This window comes from Phacochoerus africanus, chromosome 13, assembly GCF_016906955.1.
Source record: "Phacochoerus africanus isolate WHEZ1 chromosome 13, ROS_Pafr_v1, whole genome shotgun sequence".
NCBI classification, from domain to species: Eukaryota; Metazoa; Chordata; class Mammalia; order Artiodactyla; family Suidae; genus Phacochoerus; species Phacochoerus africanus.
This window is the reverse complement of record NC_062556.1, coordinates 68,679,517-68,700,979: the sequence shown is the minus strand read 5'-3', so window position 1 is coordinate 68,700,979 and position 21,463 is coordinate 68,679,517. Positions and strand designations below refer to the sequence as shown.

Here is a 21,463-nt window from a genome sequence, read left to right as displayed (position 1 = left end):
ACAAAAACTATTTAAAGAACAGCTATTAAATACAGAAGACGTATAAAGCAAGTGGATAGTGATCCCTGTCCTTTTACTGGTATACATAATATGTACTTTTTAAAGTCTCTGACACATAATAGAATGAGGCACACTTTGTTTTTCCTTAATGCCTTTCAATTAACGAGCTGATTTTGTGTTTGAATTTCTGCCTATACAGAAGCTGGATTAGATTCATTGAAAAGATTAACGTATAACATAAAAAAGTCATTTCCTATTCTTAAGATTCCATGATCTTCTTTCACTACGATTTTCAAAAGAATGGGGAACATTATGAGTTAGCGTTTATGTAGAAGGCAGATGTCCCCTGTTAAGTGAACTCTGCCTTTCTTGCCCATCATAAAGTACAAAATATTGAAAAAAAAAAACAAAAAACTGTGATTCCCCATCAATGTCACTTGTCATTCAATTTACACTCTTTGGTGTTGACATGCTTCAACATAAAAAGTATGACATAAATCAAGATTTGACCCCCTCCCTTGGTATTAGAGCTTACTGACTTACACCAGGTAGATGTATTGGCTCTTGGTACTGAGACAATCTCCCAATAGACGGTAAACCGAAGGACTTGTAGGGGTCCTGAAAGTTCAAAGGACAGGAAGCACAGTCTTTGAAATATAAATCAGCACAAGTAAGGTTAAATATTTATACAATGAAGGAGCATTTATAGGCCTGTTTTCAATGTTAGCATTTACCAAATCACAGATTTCAGAATCCTATTGTCTTATCCTCACGCTAGACAACGTAGAAGTGTATTTAAAAATTACACAGAACTGTAAGCAGAATTTAGCTTGACCTTGATCATACTTTATTGAAATTGGTAAAATTCCAACTTTTTATAAATCTTCTTAGAATGCCTTGGGCAAAAATAAAATAACCTAGGCGCTACATCAAAACATATCGAAGTTCAGAAAAACAAATGTAGTGCACTAAAGATACTCTCAAAACAGCTCACATATGGTAAAATTTGAGGGGTTTGGGTCTTCAAGTAAGGACCGGAAAAGTAACTTTGTATGCGCTGAGATATATGCTCCATTTGCAAACATCGTAAATTATCAGAATAGATATTAAATTAGTTCAGTGTCATAACAGGGAAGAAAAAAATTCCACTTAAAATAGAATAAAAAGCAAGAACAATAACCAAACCAAAATATATTTCTGAAGACCCTTAGAAAACATTTCAAAACAACCTCCAGAGTTCTAAACAGATACTGCTAATTTGTCTTTTATTTTACAGTTTTTGATGTCTGAAAGTAAAAAATGGTATGTTTTTTGTTTTAATCATTTGAAAAAGAATTTTCAGAGGATGACTGCTTTATTATCTGATTCATATAGTTATAAAATAATCTGAGAGTTTACGAGGAAAAGCCATAATTTAAATTATAAATTAAAGCTTTGCAATTCAAAATTTTCGCTGTTACTTTCTCACAATCATATTTTCACATAGAATTATTCGGAAAAAAAGCTGTTAGAAAAAACTTAAGTACACAATGAATTAACAACTGATGTGTACCCAGGGCAGCTCTTTAAAAAGAACATACATACTTATACACACAGAAATAAATGTTCCTATTTATTTCAAATACGGTTTGAAAATAAGCAAATAAAACAAAAACCACAGTCCATTCTAGCACAAGAATAGTTAACTAATGCTTTGTTGCCCCTTAAACTGATTAGTAGCTGTTTCTCCATCCAGAAAAGAAAGAAAGGAAAAAAAAAAAAAAACCCACAGGAAAATTAATTAAACTCAATCCTTTAAAACTCTTTTGCGCTATGTCCAAATGATCTAACCTCTTTTTCTGGTTCAATTCTGATTACATAATCAAAATCTTGACATAGTTATAAGACTCCAACTTCATCTTGCTGTTCAGCTCTATGCAGCTACACCACCCATTCTTCCTCCCAACATCATCCATTTTACCTCCGCATAAACCCGACATTCGACTGCCCAGCCGTTAATGGGAATATCCGCTTGTCTGTGCCTGAGAGGGTAACCCTTGGCCACACGGATCATTTCTTGGACTAGGTCCAGGCCAGTAATGCATTCTGTGACAGGATGCTCAACCTGCAAGGCCAAGACCTGCCCGTCAGTAGGTGTAGGAAAAGGTAAATACACAGAAGGAGGCAAGAACAATGTCAACAACTTCTGGGTGAAATGAGGTTAATTGTATTTAATATTTAATCATATCTGACTTAAAAACAATCCAAGAGAATAAAATTAAAGAAGCAACACAATATCATAAAAAACTGGAAAGGAAAAACCGACACCCAGAAGGTATTTGTAAACAGTCTGTACTACTCTTCCCAATTTTTAACTAGACACGGTCCAACAATGCTTAAGGCTTCAAATTTTGAAACCACTTCTCAAGTGAAAAATTACACATTTCACTGCAGTCCTCAATGTGGCTGATAATCAACCTATTCTGCTACACTTAGCATGGCATCCAGAGAGGCAGCTTATGATTTTCCAAAGCGCTGGCTGAGCCCGAGTCTCACCCACTTGCATGCTTTCACTAACCTGTCCTGACAAGCAACCAGATTAGCGTACTCTTACATCAATGCAGTGTAGCAGAAAGGAGCAGATGGATCCTGCAGGTTGTTTCCCTCCAGACTTAGGTGGGGAGTGCTTAGCATGCACAAAAGCAAAACTGAGCCGGTGAAATCACTCTGCTCTCTCAGCAAATTGCTGATAACTACTTCGGATGATGCTGTCATGGGGATCCCTGGCCTTCCACACTAACACATGGGAGACACATGTACAAAAACATGCACAGACATAAAGGGAAACAAACAGACATGCACATCATTATAAATCTGATCGATTGCTTACAAGTTCCCAAAGTACACTGAGCCCAAACACAGCCACTTATGGCACAGGTAAAAAGGAGAGAATCTGTCTTGCATCTAAAACCTTGAATAAGTTTCGAAAATTTAAATAAAACTTTGGCCACATCTGCTGCTCTGATACCAATTTCTCTTCTCATAAAAATTAAGCATGTTCTAAATGTACTTCACAATAGTTTCTTTATCATGACATGTCATGTTTCATACACTCTGACACGGGAAAAGGTCAATGAACAAACGAATTGCCTTCCCATCTTCAACTACACTAATTGAAGGACAGGATTTAGTCATTATAATAATCTTGAAGCTTATCATAAGCAGACAATGCCATGGTCTTTAAAAAAAAAAAAAAAAGCTTTGTAAAAATAAACAGATGGCATCCATAATTAGCTCTGTGTGTGTTATGAATTTGTTTACAGTTTCAACAACATTTTAAGACATTTTGACATAATTTTAATGACAAATCATCACTAAAATAAGCATCTACCCTTTGTAAAATAAATGTGACACTAAATAAAGATCTTATTAGATAGTTCAGAATATATGCTTTTGAAAGCAAATTATGGTTTTCAAAGAAACAAGATTTTACATGATAAATATAATAAGAAGGGAACACATGTAAAGCCCCTCTATTATTGCTAGAAAAAAATTTCATGTGAGAAATGATCTTACCACCTTAACTGTACAAGAGCTGAACCTACTATGTGCCAAGGGCTTTATATCAATATTATCTGCATATCTCTGTTAAGTGAGAAAACAACTTCAAAAACTCAGTAAATGATTTAATTTTATTCTTCTATGTCTAATGCCCCGGAAAGTACGTGATATACAAGACAAATAAATAGACACTGAATGAAAGAATGAGCAGCAAATCCAGAGTCACATCTATATTATGTGGTAGAGGCAGGATTGGTGATATGACCTTCCTGTTGTTTTTCACAGAAAAAAGTATACGAAGCGCATAGTAAATATAAACAGCTATATAATTAGGTGATGTTGTCTTTTATAAAAATCTATTACATAAAAGTCTAGAGATCCAAATTCATTATAAGGCTTCGTTTCACCTTAGAAGACCTTCCTATAAATGTGCAGCAAAAAAAGTTCATTAGATCTATACTGAAGAGAATCTAAAAATGGACCCACTTTAACCCAATTTAAGAGTTACATAATAGAAACATAACACATCATTTTTACAATTTTAATTAATGAGCTGCATGTATTTCAAAATAAGTAGATAACTAAAAAAAACCTAAATTCTGAAAGCACAATTACTAGCTAAATAATTTTTTTAAAATATCCTCTTAGGTTCAGGTATTGTTACAAAATAGCCTGGCATGCCAGGTAACAGATATATGTCTTTTTTAAAAAATTTTAAAGAAATATTTATAAATACATTGTTTATTCTTTTTTCACTATTGTTAAAATATAGTTGATTTACAACGTTTCATCAAGTTCTGTTGTACAACAAAGTGACCCAATCACATACACTTCCCTGTGCTGTACAGTAAGATTCCACTGCCCGTCCATTCCAGGCATAACAGTTTGCCTCCCCCAAACCCCCAAAATGCCCATCCCTCCCACTCCTCCCCTTCCCCCCACAACCCCAAGTCTGCTCTTCTTGGCCATGATCTGTTTCTGTTTTTTGTTTGTTTGTTTATTATTTTTAGATAGGATTATCTGTTCCATATTTTCTAAATACATTTTAATAGATGTCAGAAATTATTCAACAGGGTATGTGATACATTTCCTTTACATCTGTATTATTATGATGATCAGGAGCCTTGTAAAAAGTCTGACATTGTTGAAATAACCATGTATACCCCTCCCTGAGAACTCAGAAGTGTTTCCCTATGCAAGTTCAGCTCAACACTTACAATCTAAGAAATACACAAAGAGACAAAATACCTCCCAAGCCAAAATATAATTCAATAGAAGTTTTTAACTATCTTTAAAAAAGAAAAGAAAAAGAAAGGGGAGTTCCTGTAGTGGTGCAGGGGAAACGAATCCCTGGCCTTGCTCAGTGGGTTAAGGTTCTGGCGTGGCCGTGAGCTGTGATGTAGGTCACAGATGCGGCTCGGATCTGGTGTTGCTGTGGCTGTGGTGTAGGCTGGCAGCAACAGCTCTGATCAGACCCTTAGCCTGGGAACCTCCATATGCAACAGGTGTAGCCCTAAAAAGACCAAAAGACAAAAAAAAAAAAGGAAAGAAAGAAAGATCAGTGGAAAGTAAGGTGGCTGACCACAACGAAACGTTATAAAAAGAAAAAAACTCAAAGATTGGCATCTGCTAAGCCAACAAGTTCACCTTGTCCAACATAGAAGGAAAAAGCTACCTATAAAATCTGATGCTAATAAACATCTATTCTGAGGGGTATTATGTGGGGGATGCGGGTGGGGAACAAGATCTCTGTAACCCTTTTTCAGAAAGACTCCTTGACCCATTCATCTGTGAATACGCCTCAGGACCCTCTGAGAGGAGACTGCACAGGACTCATTTGAATAGACACCTCTTCTCTTCCAGAGTATCTTTATGGATTGAAAATTCCATAGAACATAGTTTTAGAAACAATGCCTCAAACATTCAAAATACAAACCTCAATTCCCTTGTTATGACTCTATTCTCACCCAGTTTTTGAGAACCTATCTTCATACTTAATTTTCCTACCCAACGGATATGTGTACTAGTTCCAAGAAATGTGAATGAGGGATCCACCGGAGAGTGTGACTATGCATTCGAGATTAATACTGACATCTGAGTAGATAAGTCTTGTGATTTAGTCAGCAAATGTAATACTTAGCACCCCCCCCAAAAAAATAAAGAGAGAAATAGAAAACATACACACACACACACACACACACACACACACACACACACACACACACACACAAGCCAAAAAGAGTTAAACCCTACCAAGTTAGAATTTCTGGATCCTTGAAGGCAAATTATTGATTGGATATATTCATCAAGTCAGTGCTACTCTGCAGGTTCTATTAGTAGCTTATAAATCAGTTTGTACTGACATGTCCCTATCTCACCATGAATCTTTTGTTCAAACAGGTACAAACAATTGCAATCATCAAATGCCATATTATGGTTATATAATCACACTCAAAATATAGAATGAGTATGTATAGTTCTATATGCCAATAGTAGATGGTCACAGCCTGACAACTTTTTATAGATTTCCTATTTTAATTTGTTTCATCTTCTTGGTCACCATCAGACTGTCACTATTGTCTGTTTGGGTCTAGACCTCTTGCCACTCTTATTAATCTGTTGCTTCAAATGTATTTCCCCAAATTTAATAACTGAGCTTATCAAATACAGTGATGAGGTGACTAGATTTTGCTTCACCTCATTCTTAATGTATCAAATTTCAATAGTAATAAACTTAGAAGAGCTAACTCTTTCAGGCATTGTGTGGTCTTGATCTACCTCCACTGCCACTGTAATCTTTAGTCTTATTCTTCCTTAAGTACAAACTAGGAAGTATCTAAAACTAGTGAAGGAAAGAATAGGATATTTCCAGAGTTTCAAAGTATCTTCCAGTAGGAAAACTTCATTAACGACAGGGGGAGAAACAGTAACACTGTGGTGGGGAAATGCAAGAGACGCCACCTTAGCCATGCCGGCATCACCGATAGTGGGATAAACAGACATTGCATGTCTGCTATATGGTGCTCACAGCAGAATAACAGAATTTTGGTAGTACTCCAACAAAAATGCAACGCCTGAATATAATCAAAAGAAAAAAAAGACAAACGTAAAATAAGGAACATTCTATGAAATAAATGGCCTGTGCTCATAAAAAAATTTAAAGATCATAGCACATGAAAAGACTAAGAAACTGTTCCAGATGGAGAGAAACTAAAGAGACATGACAAGTAAATGTAACACAGGATCCCGAGCTGGAAAAACTTTGTGTTTTACTATAAAAAGGCGTTAGTGGACAATTGGTGAGATGTGACTATGATTGTAGACTGGATGACAGCAAACGTTAATACTAACATTCTGATATTGATAATGGTACTGTGGGAACGTCAAAGCATTTTCTTGGTTCTTTAGGAAATATATATCTATTGGGGCAAAGAGGCACTAGGCCTGCAACTTACTCGGAAATGTTTCAGGTAAAGAAGATACATATAAAGAAATAAAAACAGGCGTAAGGATAAAGCAAATATAAATGTTAGTAAAGGGTGCTCAGAAATTCTCTGTAATATTGTGCAATTTTTCTACTTACCTGAATAATTTCAAACTAAAAATTAATAAAAATTAAAGCAATGTCACTAGCATTTTTTGTTTTCCATATTACAAAACTTTTTTTTTTGTCTTTTGTCTTTTTAGGGCCGCAAACGAGGCATATGGAGGTTTCCAGACTAGGGGTCAAATCACAGCTGTAGCCACCGGTGGTGGTAAGCAGAGGCCCAACAGCAGTCAAAGAAGAAGCTGCTCCTAAAAGTCAAAGACCAATGTCCCTACCGTAACTCACATCCGTGTGGCACTGAAATGTACAAAATCCCTCCACATGCACGAACTTGTTCCCTAGTCCCTGTCACTTTACAGAGGAGGCATATAAGATCATCACAAGAGGTATAAAACTAGTAAGTATTAAGCATTTCCTAATATTCAAATAATGTTTTTTAAATTAACACAATTCAAAATAACTTCTCTACTAAATACAAGTCTAAATTAACAGATGTTACAAAGACTTGGGTGGTGTGAGCTATCTTTTTTCCCTACGTCACAGCCACAGCAGCTCGAAATCCGAGCCGCGTCTGCGACCCACACCACAGCTCACAGCCACGCCGGATCCTTAACCCACTGAGCAACCTCACGGGTCCTAGTCGGATCTGTTTCCGCTGCGCCAAGGTGGGAACTCCTGTGTGAGTTCTCTTTTGTAAGCAGAATCTGTTTGATTCAACTAAGCAAAGCAGGATAGGTGTGATACCTGTCAATATATGAGGAAATTGTCCTGTTATATAAAATTGAGTCTCGTAATGGTATTTGGCATAATAGGTCTCTATCTTTTTCGTTTGTTGTTATTCCAGCCAGAAAGGATACCTGATGTCATTATTTTTGGTTTTGCTCTTTCAGTTCAGAGAGATTCTTTGTCCAGAACAGAATCTAACATATACCTATTAAAATTCTGAAGCTCTACCTCCTGAGAATACAGGATTTCAAAATAAAGATCTAAAGTTATTAGATTTTGATCCATGGGACTCAAAGATGAAAACCATGTTGGGAAATAGGCCCCAACACACATCATTCCTGTAAACTCACCTTGAAAATAATGGCAATATTCAAGAGGGGCAGTGAAACCGAACAGATTCTATTATAGAGCTTCCCTGTTGACCCCAACACAAATAATCAGAGGAAGAAAGGATAAGAGAGCTGTCAGGGGCTGAACTGTATCCGCCCCCCCCTCCAATTCATACGTGTGAGTCCTATCCCCTGGTACCTCTGAATATGATTTTGTTTGGAGAGAGGGTCTTTAGAGAGGTAATTAAGTTAAAATGAGGTCATGAGGGTGGGCCCTAATTCAACATGACTGATGTCCTTACATGAAGAGATTAGGACACAGACAACACACAGCACGGAAGAAAGATCATAAGAAGACACAAGATATTCATCAACAGGCCAAAGACAGAGACCTCCAGAAGAAACCCACCCTGCCTACACCTTGCCTTTGGCCTTCCCTCTCCAGAACTAAGAAAAGGAATGTTTAAGCCGACCAGTCTGTGGTAAATTGCTACGGCAGCCCTCGGAAACGACTATAGGAACAAATTTGAAAAGTTAAAAATTCTGGAGTTCCCGTCGTGGTGCAGTAGAAATGAATCCGATTAGGAATCATGAGGTTTGCGGTTCAATCCCTGGCCTCGCTCAGTGGGTTAAGGATCCTGTGGTGTGGGTGGCAGATGCGGCTCGGATCTGGTGTTGCTGTGGCTGTGGTGTAGGCCGGCAGCTGTAGCTCTGATTAGACCCCTAGCCTGGGAACTTCCATGTGCCTCAGGTGCAGCCCTAAAAAGCAAAAATAAAATAATTAAAAATTCTAGGTAAGAATCGAAACATCAAAGACACCAAAATAGTTTACAAAATGCCTTCAAACAAAAACCTAACTAAAAGTGCCTGGCAAGTTTAACCTATTCATACCTGTATAACGAAAACTTCTTTCCTCCTTCAACTTTTTAGTAAGATAATACATTTTAAGGGAAAGTTTAACATACCCTTCTTAGCATTCTCAGTTTCCTAGGAGACTGCCTTCAAATATTCCAGAACATCTCGGTTCTGGCTTACTCTAGCCAGTCTGAGAATCCTGGCCTCTGTGACTTTAAGTACAATCAAAAGGTCAACATCTGTCCAGATCTAAAACATCTCTCCAGCAATAATGGAATTTTACAAATTAGTCACAAAGCTATTCCTCTATAATTTCTCTTATTTCCACCAATTCCTTCAATCAAATACCCCAACTCTGTAAAGGCCAAACTCTTTTAATATGGAAAGTCCCAGATATTTTTAGAATCTGGAATTAGAAGAGGATATTTGTTCAGTTACAGTCAATTCTTACAAATCAGAATTTGGTTACAATAATTCTTAACTTTTAATAAGTGAAATAACAGAATAAGAATAAATATGCTGGAAAAGAGCTTCTAAAATCCTTCTGGAAAACAAGTCTCCATATAGAACAGAATTCTCTGTTGGGATCTCTGATGGCATGGGAGGTATCTGGCCTGGACAGAAAATCAACAGTTTTACTGTACTTTTTCTTCCACAGCAAAAGTAGATTACTCCTTCACTGTAGCAATCAGTATAAGGCACTGACTAAGGTCTAACAAAATAGAACAATTTCACTCTCTGTTCTCAAAAATAAGAGCCAGCAAATCAAATTTGGGCATTTAATTACTTTAATATCTTACTCTTTTCTATTTGGGAGTTTTCTAGGTCTTCTGATCTTTGTAGACTATATAAAGGCTAAAAATTACCTAGACTTGGAAATTAACAATTATACACACATACATACATACCCAAAAACTTTGGAAAGGTGTATTCAGGGTCCTAACATTAATCTTACCGCAAAGATCTAAGCAGAAATAGCTTATCAATGTAACACTTTTATCAGTTTCATTTTTAGATGCAAGATTTCCATCTCCATTTTTCCCTTAGACTTTTACGCAAACAGCCTCATGATGAAAATGAGACTTCTTTCCAAGTGGTTAATATTTCAACTATGTTCATTTGTAACAATAAGCTTTCAGTCAACTGATGAAAGAGTAATAATTAGTTTGTGGCTCAATTCGCCATCTGAAAAAATGACTACTGACAGCTTCATTAATTCTAACGACAACAGTAACAGTAAACATTTAACCAATATTTAACAAACAAAACATGCTCAATGTTACTGGTTAAGATTCTCAGGAGCAAAAGTGAGGGCTGAGTATAAACCAGTCACTATTCTGAGCATTTTAAATGTATTAATTCATTTAATGCTCATATTCTATAAAGCAAATGCCATATTCCTGTCACTTTACAGATGAGGGAAATGAAGCAGAGAGAAGCTAAGGAACTTGCTTACAGACATACACCTGAAAAGGAGCAGAGCTAGGATTTATTTGTACCAAGTGAAAATGGCGGATGCTTGCAATGAATAAAAACAGAGATTAAATGAGTTCCCCATTAGTCAGCTACAATTGTCCTGAACAATTCTGGGGTCTAGAACCTCCCTGAATTTCCCCCTAGAAAAGTGTGTATCCAGTTTCCCCTAAAGCTCATTAAAGAGTCCACATAACCCAGGCTGGAGGTTTGTGCTTTGGGAAGATGGCAACACCAACATGGCTCCCTCCCTCCCCACGCTCTCCATTTCCCCAGACCCAGGGAGCAGCCGAGAACATGTGAGGCACTGAGATCTGAGGGAAAGTGACAGCCAACAACAGGTAATAGGCTCTTCTCTCTCACGGGCTGGGCAAGACTAGAAGACTAGCTTCAGAGAACTCCAGACAAGAATGTGAAAAACAGGCCATGGGGACGGCTTGGCTTGCAGAGATCCATGGATGCTGGAGAGAAAGTCAATAAAGGTTCCAGAAGAGTCCCTGGTCTCTCTGCCAAAGAGTCGGAGTCGTCAACAAATGTTATTGGCTGGATTCTGTCCTTGAGACAAGGAGAATGCCAGGAGACATGTGCTCTTTCTATCCTCAAGAGTAGATATGGTCCCGTCTTCAATCACCTGAAGGACTACCACCACCAGAAGAATATTTTAAGAGACAGGACTCAGCACTGACCACCCAAAACAACCACAGTTAAAACACAGTAGGGGCTATACCCACCAGAAAGGATAAGCATTCAGAATAACAATCACACATGCCAAATGAAATAGAGCAGCTCAGGGACAGAAAAAAAACTCTATCCAAAACAGTAAGGGCCCTCAGAAACTTCAAGAGTAGCAATACAAGAGCAGGCATGCACACGCGCACACACACACACACACACACACACACACACACACACCCTACTTCTATATACAATTGGACTTTCTAGGATAAAATGACATAAAAATCTCACAATTACGCAATTCAGCCAATTCCTCGAAAGAAAAGATGATCACTAATCAAGCCTGGAAGAGGATTATAAAGAAATAACACCAAGAGGCAGAAGAGGGTAATCACGAATGAAAAGATACGAGCCCTAGAGGGCTTATTTGGAATTCCTAACCTGCAAATAACACGAGTCACAAAAGGAGAAAACTAATAGATGGCTAAAGGAAAGAGTTAACACAAGAAACTTCCTCTGAAATGAAGAGACACTTAATTCTGCAAAACTCTAAAGGCACACGGGATAAAGAGCTGATGGATATAAACACACGCCTAGGCATGTGAGGGGGAAATGCCTGAGCTCCAATATTTAAGAAAAACCTGGGGAGTTTCCATCATGGCTCAGCAGAAATGAATCTGATTAGCATCCATGAGGATGCAGGTTCAATCCCTGGCCTTGCCCAGTGTGTTAAGGATCTGGCATTGCTGTGGCTGTGGTGTAGGCCGCCAACTACAGCTCTGATTCAACCCCTAGCCTGGGATCCCCCATATGTTGCAGGTGTAGCCCTACAAAGACAAAAAAAAGAAAGAAAAACAAAAGAAAAACATGCAGCATATGGAAGTTCCTGGGCTAGGGGTCAAATCAAAACTGCAGCTGTAGTCTATGCCACAATCATAGCAATGCCAGGTTCAAGCCACATTTGTAGCCTACACCACAGCTCACAGCAACACTGGATCCCTAACCCACTGAGCGAGGTCAGGGATGGAACCTGCATCCTCGTGGATACTAGTCGGGTTTGTTATCACTGAGCCACAAAGGGAACTCCCTGTCCACCTTTCAATGGAAGAGAAATTCAGAATGACATCAGACCTAATACTAAAAGCTAGAACACAGAAGAATGCATAAACTATAACAGATTAGACTACTAAGGACTAGAACAGAAACCCAAAAATCAAAACATCACTCCCTTTTCAAGGCTAAATACATACATTTCAAGATAGGGCATTTCAGAGCATAGCATCCATATATTCTAGCTGAGGAAAGTACATGAAAAAATTTTCTAAACAAACAAACTAGGGCAGAAATCTCCAAAAAGGAGAACGATAGAGTAACTATAGTAAATTAGAAACATGCCTAGGGGGTGTGTATATAGAAGCTAAAGGGACTCTGGAAACAGAAGAGATAAACTACAGGGGAAAGTGAAACACAGCCTAGAAATATGCAATTATCTCAGAGAATCTTCAGTGTTGGAAAGTCAAGGGAACCAGTTATACCATCTTTACAAATACTAATGGGGAAAATGTCTATCTCAACAGAAGGATGAACATAAATAGAATTTTAAAGGACAGGAAATATCCAATTTACCAATGGGAAGCAATAGGAATAATTAGCAATTTAATTTAAGCAACAAATAGAAAAAGGAGCAAATACAAAATATAGAATATTATTATAAAACACAAGTAAAGATGAAATAAATAAAATCAAGTATTTAATATTGGAAGAACTGTAATTCTGTACTAAAAGAAAGATTGTGAGATCAGGGTTTGTTTGTTTGTTTGTTTAAAAAAGAAACCTAAAGAATAATTAAAACAAATGATAAAGAAGCCTTTAAAAAAGAACAGGTAAATAAAAACAAAAGAAGTAGGAGATGCACCATGATTATGAGTCAAGGCGAAATTTAAGATTAAAATCCTAAACATAATAAAGATACTATGTAATGATAAAAGGTACACAAATAGCAATAAATCTATACTGTACATTCTAAATTATAGATAAATATGTCAACAGTATTAGAAATGAAAGGAAAACTTACACATGTACACTGACGTAGTTATGGATGAAATGATGTAATGTCTGAGATGTGTGGTAAAACACTCCAGCTATAAGGAGTGAAAGGATAGAAAAGAAGGCATATGTGAAGCAATACTGGCCAAGCACATGTGAAGCAAGGCTACAGATTCGGGGCCTTTACCATACTACTCTCGCTATATTTAAATACTTTTATATGTTTGGAAACTACCATGAAGAAAAGAAAGAAAAACAGACAAAAGGAGGAAGGACAGGAAAAAAAGAAAGAAGGGGAAAAAGGAAAGGAAAGAAAGAGTGAAAAGGCTGAGAAAAGAAATGCAAGGATGTCCTGGTGCAGGAGTGTCTAGGGTAGTGAAACTCTTCTGCTCCAGACTATAATGGGGATACTTGTCTGTAGACATGTCAAACACATAGACTGCAGTCCCAAGAGTACATCCTAACAGAAACTACAGGTCTTAGTCGACAACAGTGTATCAGTACTGGCTCATCAACTGTAACAAATATAGCACACCATACAAGATGTTGCTAATAGGAGAAACTGCCAGGTGGAGGAGGGGGACAGGGGCAGGGAGGCAGGTGAGTAAAGGGATATACAGGAACTCAATGCACTTACCACTCATTTTTGGGTAAAAATAAAACTGCTCTAAAAATTACCTTCTATTATTTTTTAATAAATTTTGATGGGGAGTTGCCCTGGTGGCTCAGCGAGTTAAGGATCCAGTGCTATCACTGCTGTGGCTCCGGTTACTGCCATGGTACAAGTTCAATCCCTGGTCCCCAAACTTCCACATGCTGCAGGTGTGGCCAAAAATAGAAACACATAAAACAAATTATGATGAAAACTTTCCATAGCTAAAACATCTTTGAATTTCTTTCTGAATAAAGTAGATTTGAAAAAAAAAAAAAAGAAAAAAAAGAAAAAAGAAATGGAAGTGAATAAAACAATCAATAACTTTCAATAACCTTGATTTTTAATAGATACTACCTCATAAAATACTGAAAATCTACCATAGAAGGGTCTAGAAAGATGTTTAAAAGCCATTAAGGATGATACCAGCATCATATAGACTGGAATTGCTGGATTGTATGGCAAATTATGAAATGGTCAAACTATTTTCTGAAGTGGCTGACAGCTACAGCTCTGATTCAACCCTTAGCCTGGGAACCTCCATATGCCATGGGTGCAGCCCTAAAAAGCAAAAAAAAAAAAAAAGTAGCTACAAATCATATCTGCTACATATTATATCTACGTTTCTGGATGGGAGAAGGAAGCAACTCTTTACTCACAGGGCATCTTTGCACCACTCCTCACACCCCCAATTCCCCTCAGGCCTAATATCCCTGTGCCTGCAGAGGGGTGCGCACCTACCACGGGAGAGGGACCCCACAGCTATTCCACTCAGAGCACATGTAAGAGTTGCCGGCATGTCTGCCCTTCTTCACCTCTGGAGAGAGCAAAGCCGGCTCTGGTAAGTAAACAAATCCTTCTGGGGAGAGAGGAGGAAGGCCTCTATTTACCAACTTGGGCTGTTAACAAATGGCTCTGGGGAAAGATAAGACTTTCTCTCCAGTTCTCTCGGTCTTTAAAGTTGTTATCATTTAAGTGAGGTGCCAGAGATCTTGGTTAGAAAGTGCTCACTCTGTAAAAATGTGAAAATATTCATGGAACATCCCTTCCTGAAGACACCACCAATGGCTAATATCCTGAAAAAATATAAAAACATCTGCAAGTCAATAAGAAAACCCAAAGAGCAAAGGATCTAACGGTCAAATCAAGACAAAGGCAAGTGCATGAATCTAGGAAGAGAAATTCAATGGTGCTCGTAACAAGGAAAATGAGAATGTGATGCCCTTTTCACTATCATACAATGACCCAAAGACAGAGATCCTCTTGGCCAGGTGAGCTTGACGATACTTAACTACATTATAAAAGGGTATCTCACTTTCCAGGCAATTCTACTTCCACATGTGGAAGATGGTGATGTAGAGAGGCTTTCCTAATTGCAGAATACCAGAAAATTGCCAGTAGGAAAACTGGTGAAGTTCTATGACTGTACGTTCACACAACTGAATATTAAAAATCACGGCGAACTATGTCCAGTCACTTATGATGGAGCATGATAATGGGAGAGAAAAGAATGTAAACATGTATGTGTAACTGGGTCATCATGCTGTAGAGGAGGAAAAAATTGTATTGGGGAAATCACAATAACAAAAAATTTTTTTAAAAATAAAAATCATACAAATCAAGAAGATAATACTTTAACTTAGGTATGAAACACTACAAAAGATAAATTTTTAAGTAAAACAAAGGTTGCCTTCTAGAGGAAAAATATATGGTTATGACAAAGAATGTGGCATGGGGAGCTACTTTTCCAATGTATACTCTTCTGGACAATTCAGAGTCTCTTTTAACTAAGTACTACCAATTCTTAATATTTTAATTCAATGAAATAGGAAACTAAAATCATTCAAGCAAAATTACATACCACTATTTCATTAAAATAGCATTGTAATGAAATTGTGGGTTTGGTAGAGTATTTATCAATCTATCCATCTTTCCAAAGCAGAGAGAAAGAAACAGCTGAGCAAGGATGGAAGACAGGTGCACGTCCACTAGGAGAAGTGACCAGAGACCGGTCCCCAAAAAGGAAGTAATGTGATGAAGGTGCACGGAGGTCAGACTGAATTCAGGAGGAGAAAGGACTCTCCCAGTAACACGTAGCGACCTGGCACTGGCAGCAAAGAGGGCTCTGAAGAGAGATTAAGGCCAGGAGAACAGGGACCTGTAACGCAAAAGCATTTGTATTTCAACGTTAAGCAAAAGAAAACAGTGCCTTCAAAAACCAACACACACACACACACACACACACACACACACACACACACACACACACGGGGGGGGGGGGGGGGGGAAGCATAGATCCTGACACACAAATTCCGACCAGACTGAGAACAAAACCAGTCAGTATTTATGCACCAAACGTGGTGACTTTCTCAGTGTTTCTCTTTAAGGAGAAACAGTATTTGTATCACATTTTGCTCTTAAGGAAATCTAGCCTAGTGAAGATGCTACTCACATTTCTGTTACTAGAAAAAAATGTAGATGTTCTAAAGCTGGAAAAAGTGACAGTTCAATCAGGAAATTCCAAGGCAAAAAAGAACAAAGAAAATTATAGCCCTCCGGGCTCAAACTGAAACACTAGTTAGAGATAACAAATATCTTAGAAGATAAAGAATTTGGTGAATGTACCTTAAGTATTATAATTTAAGGTGAGTAAAGAAATTTGAAACAGAAAATCTACTACTAAAAAGACATTCGAACTGTTTAAACAGTATCAGAAAGAAGTCCTTGAAACATCTAAGAATAGCTATCTGAATACTAGGAATTCCAAGATCCTTTTTTCATGCTCCCATTCAGTTACAGCCTCCACCACCAAATATCTCTCCATGACACAGATGCTTCTAAAAATAATCAAAATGAAACTGTCTAGTAAGTGACAGGATTACCGTCAATGGAAGCAAACTCAAGAGAGAAGAGATATTACTAAACATTAAATGGGAGACAAATTATCAAAGTGTGTTATTAAATAGCATAAAATTAGGTACTATCAGATCTACTATGATGAAATTCTGTGTAAATTTCATTTTTTTCCCCCTGAAATTCATGTACAATCCTTTGGAGGGTATTGAACATAATTTCCTGGCAAGCCATCCGTGACACAAATGTAAATGTACACGATTTAAACTGACTACACAAAATTATTTGAAGTAAGTATCAACTTTTTGAGACCTTATACCAAAAAAACCACAGGACAAATCTGAAAAAACTTACAGCTGAGGTGAGTGAGGCAGAAACAAATAAAAAAGATATAGTAATAAAGTTTCCTTAAAAAAGACACAGGTATTCTGTAAATTCTGATAAGTACTCCAAATAAACAATCTAGTATTTATTGTGTCTTGAATAAAATAAAAATGTTTTGTAGTCACTTCACATTGCCTTTATGATCATCCTGCAAGCTATTATTCTCATCATGACATAATAAAGTCTCCATCTGAGTAAAAAGACATGACTTCCCAGCTAATTATCTTATTAGACATACTTCATCATAAAGACATATTTTTAATCAAAATCAAATTAATTTCTTTTAAAAGGCAAAATTCTGTCATTTTCCAAAGATACTCATAACAATAGAATACAAGCTAAAAACATAATTTCAAACAGAAGTAGCATAAGTTTTGAGCAACAACTACACAAACTGTACAAATATGTATTATCACTGGTCTTGAAATGCATCAAGATACATAAATTCTGTCAGAGTAAATGAAAATCAGCCCCATGGAGTATAAGCATCACACTGAGAAAAGAAGCCACACACACAAAACCATATATAATATGACCCCACTGATTTCAAGTTTAAAAAGGTGGCCTAGTAGTTAAGGATCTGATGCTGTCACTGCTATGGCACGGGTTCAATTCCTGGTCTGGGAACTTTTGCATGCTGCAGGCACGGCAATAAATGAGTGAATGAAAAAATGAATAAATAAAGTTTAAAAAAAAAACGAGCAAAATTAATTCTATTGCCTAGATGTGTATAAATAAAAGGAAGAACGATCTAGAAGTAAAAGGAGATGTTTAGAATTCAGACAGAATAAGCAAGAAGATGAGGAAGAACCACTGAGAAGGAAAAGAAGTGTGTGGGGGGGTAAGAAGTACTGGCATTTTGGGAGTTCCTGTCGTGGTACAGTGGAAACGAATCAACTAGGAACCATGAGGGTTTGGGTTACATCCCTGGCCTCATTCAGTGGGTTAAGGATCCAGAGTTGCTGTGAGCTGCTGTTTAGGTCGAGATGCAGCTCGGATCCAGCTTGCTGTGGCTGTGGCGCAGGCCGGCAGCTGTAGCTCCATTACACACCCTAGCCTGGGAACTCCCACATAATGGGGGTGTGGACCTAAAAAAAAGAAAAAAAAAGTACTGGCATTTTGGTACTTCCAGGACCAGTTGATGCTCACATGAATTTTTGCTTTGAACAGTCTTTTTCAGCTACACATTTGTATTCTGCATATTTTTCTGTGTGCATTTTAGTTTACAATTTAAACCAAAGAAAAAAGGGAAGAAGGAAGGAAATAAAGCCACCAGTGAGTTACAGCATCAGCAGCTTCCTGAGACCTTGACCAGGACTGAGGAAGTGTGTTCCTAAAGTCGACAGTTCCAGGAGCGGCCCCCTCGACTTCTCAACCTCATAATCATGCAGTCGAGTCAGTTCCTCTAGAAGCCAGCATGGGTGGCAGAGTTCTGAGAGTCATCCCTCAAGTTCATGCCAGATACCCTTCCTTCCTCCACCTCTACCAAACATTTTGCAAGTCTCTCTTTTTTTTTAATTTAATTTTTGTTTTATATTGGAGTATGCTTGATTTATAGTGTTGTGTTAGTTTCAGATGTACAGCAAAGTGAATCAGTTACACATATACATATATCCATTCTTTTTTCCCATACAGTTTATTACAAAAGCGTTATATACAGTAGCCTCTTGTTATCTATTTTATTTATAATAGCCTCTTGTTATCTATTTATTTATAATAGCCTCTTGTTATCTATTTTATTTATAATAGTGCATATATGTTAATGTTTATCATGTTTAGAGGAGTTTCTCGGAACAGCACACAAGCCCTAATTAATGTACTTCAAGAGAAGTTCAAGAAAAAATACCCAACTAGAATTCCAATAAGAAATATTAACAGTAACAAAGAAGAAGGGCTACACACTGACCATTAAATTAACCTGAAACTTAAATGTCATTTCCAGCAGATTTCTTAGCACAACTATAAAAACAGAATCTTTTAACACTTTAAGGAGCTGATTTTCAGCTTTTATAAAATAAAAAGGAGTGGTGAGGAAGAGAAAAGAATAGGGGCTTACAGAGGAATAAAAACAGGGGTTTTGTTACCTGGAGTCTTGTATTCATTTCCAAGAAATAAAAATTCTTCTTTGAGTCCACAAGGAATTCTACGGTTCCAGCAGAAGAATAATTTACGGCTTTGGCAAGAGCTACAGCTTGCTCTCCCATTGCTCTTCGGGTCTCAGAATCCAGAAAAATGCTGCAAATACAGGAAGAGTAATTTCCTCCATTGCGAACAAAAATTATGTGTTTATGTGCATTACAGAAAAGTTTTCATAAATTTACTCAGATAAGATTATCTTTATCAACTTAAGATTTCATATTATACGCTTTATACATGCTTCAAATATATGTGTACTGTGTTATTAAGCATAACATGTTTAAGTAAACCAACTTCAGATTTTTATAAAACTAACATTTGAACTTTCCACAATACACTGCAACTTCAATCAATCTATAAAACACAACTACTTTAGCACAAGCAGTTGTTTTCCACCGGTAAAATTTAACATATCTATTCAGAATTTCCCCAAGTAGGATTGGGAGATGTGATTTAGGGAGAAAATGTGTGTTGGATGAACTTGCTTCAGGCAGGCATTAGCACTCTGCTGGCCAGGGCTGTGAGTTCAACAGCAATGAATCGACAGCAGGTATTAAGTAAGGTGTCTTTCAACAGAAACACACATAATACAAGGTTATGTATTAATCAGTTGATGAAAACGTTCGGACTAGAGGCTCACAGAAACCTAACTCTGTATTCCCTCCTTGTCCCACCCTGGGAGCAATGCTTCAGTATTTATTAATTCAGTATTCACAGTGACTTTATAAAACATAACTCCATTAATAACAAGAATCAACTGTACATCTAATAAATCCTCAAAACTTTTGTTTCACAATAAAAAAGCACCTTCTAGCAGCCAAAGAGTTTCAATGAATCCTGAAAAGAATATTATCAAAGCATTTCTACATTTTCACAAATTTTGCTTCTATGCAAGAAAGGCTCTGAGAAACAAACATTGACTACTTTTCTATTTGTGGATTAAAATTATCCTCAAATGTATAAGATTTAGATGACACTTTATAAACTTTTTATTATGGAACAGCATAAGGAACTTGCGTGTACGTTTCCCATGGGTAACAATTATTACTATACAGCTACTCTTATTTTGTCTATGTTGCATGTCCAATTTTCTACCAGCCCCACTCAATTTTTTTTAATTTTAAAGCAAATCCTAAATTAGTATCACCTCTTCTATAAAAACTTCCATATGTTTCTGTAAGATAAGTACTCTTTTGTTACATAATCACACCTTAAAAATTAACAAGAACCTCTTAATAGTTGGTATACAACTTTCCTAGACTATCTCATAAATACCTTTTTATGGCTAATTTCTTTGAATAAGGATCCAAATAAGGTCTAGGCACTGCATTTGATTGGTTTTGCATCTTCATGATTCTTTTAACCTGTAAAGTCCTCTTTCTTTTTTTTTTAACCAAGCATCTGTCATTTTCCTGTCTCATTCCTCTGTACACAACTCCATAATGTCTTTTAACGTCAATATTATATTTCTATTTCTTATAAACTGCTAATTAGATCTAGAACATTGAAGAGAAGTAGTCTGATTGGTTGAGGGGGAGGCAAGAATACTTCACAGATGAAAGTATACTTCCTACTGTCTCCCTTTTGATGAAATGAGGGCCCATCATTAGACTCGGGTGTTAACAAATCTTATTTACCTATCATAACAGATATGCATTAACCTAATAGATAAAGGTATAAATGACATTTCAACAATAACTGAATTAAGGCAACCAAATCGCAACACTTGGATAGTCTCAGGTGCACTTGATTAAGACTATTTTTGTCCTGTCTGGTTTTGTTCTTTCCCTGGTCACGAACTGTTAGTGAGTGACACTCAGAGCTGCAAGCAAGCTCATCACTGCACTCAAAGAACAGAGGTAGAGTCTTATTCTAGGAACTGAAAACTGCATATTCCATTTACTTTAATATTTCACAATACACAAACACATATCAAATCACTCTTAACAATCAGTTCCGGTTTTTCTACTTCCTCCTGCTTTCAGTTGTCTTCAGGCTTTTCCCTCAATTAATAGGTGAGATTTTCATATGAAGACCTCACATTTCTAGGGAAAGAAAGGAAACAAAAATCATGCCTCCAGGGTCTCAGTCTGTGAAAGGTTTCTATCCCAGTGAATAGTTTTTGAATAAAAAGAGAAAGTTAATTATATTCGAAGTGTTAAGAAAACACAAGCTTGCAAAAGTGGTGTGACAGAGGCGATGCCCGTTCCCTCAGCATCCCTCATCCCCCTTCTTCATTCAACTAGA

General features: G+C 37.1%; 1 protein-coding gene across 2 annotated transcripts in view; it reads right to left on the bottom strand.

Moving 5' to 3' along the window:
* Window positions 1-21,463, bottom strand: part of PCCA (propionyl-CoA carboxylase subunit alpha) — a 363,296-nt gene that overhangs the window by 185,903 nt on the left and 155,930 nt on the right. For both annotated transcript variants that reach the window (XM_047756486.1, XM_047756487.1), the window contains 3 exons: window positions 19,165-19,315; window positions 1,961-2,104; window positions 544-618 (listed from right to left, as the gene is read on the bottom strand). In XM_047756486.1, the coding sequence (XP_047612442.1) occupies window positions 544-618; window positions 1,961-2,104; window positions 19,165-19,315 (370 nt within the window). The remainder of the gene's footprint in view (window positions 1-543; window positions 619-1,960; window positions 2,105-19,164; window positions 19,316-21,463) is intronic.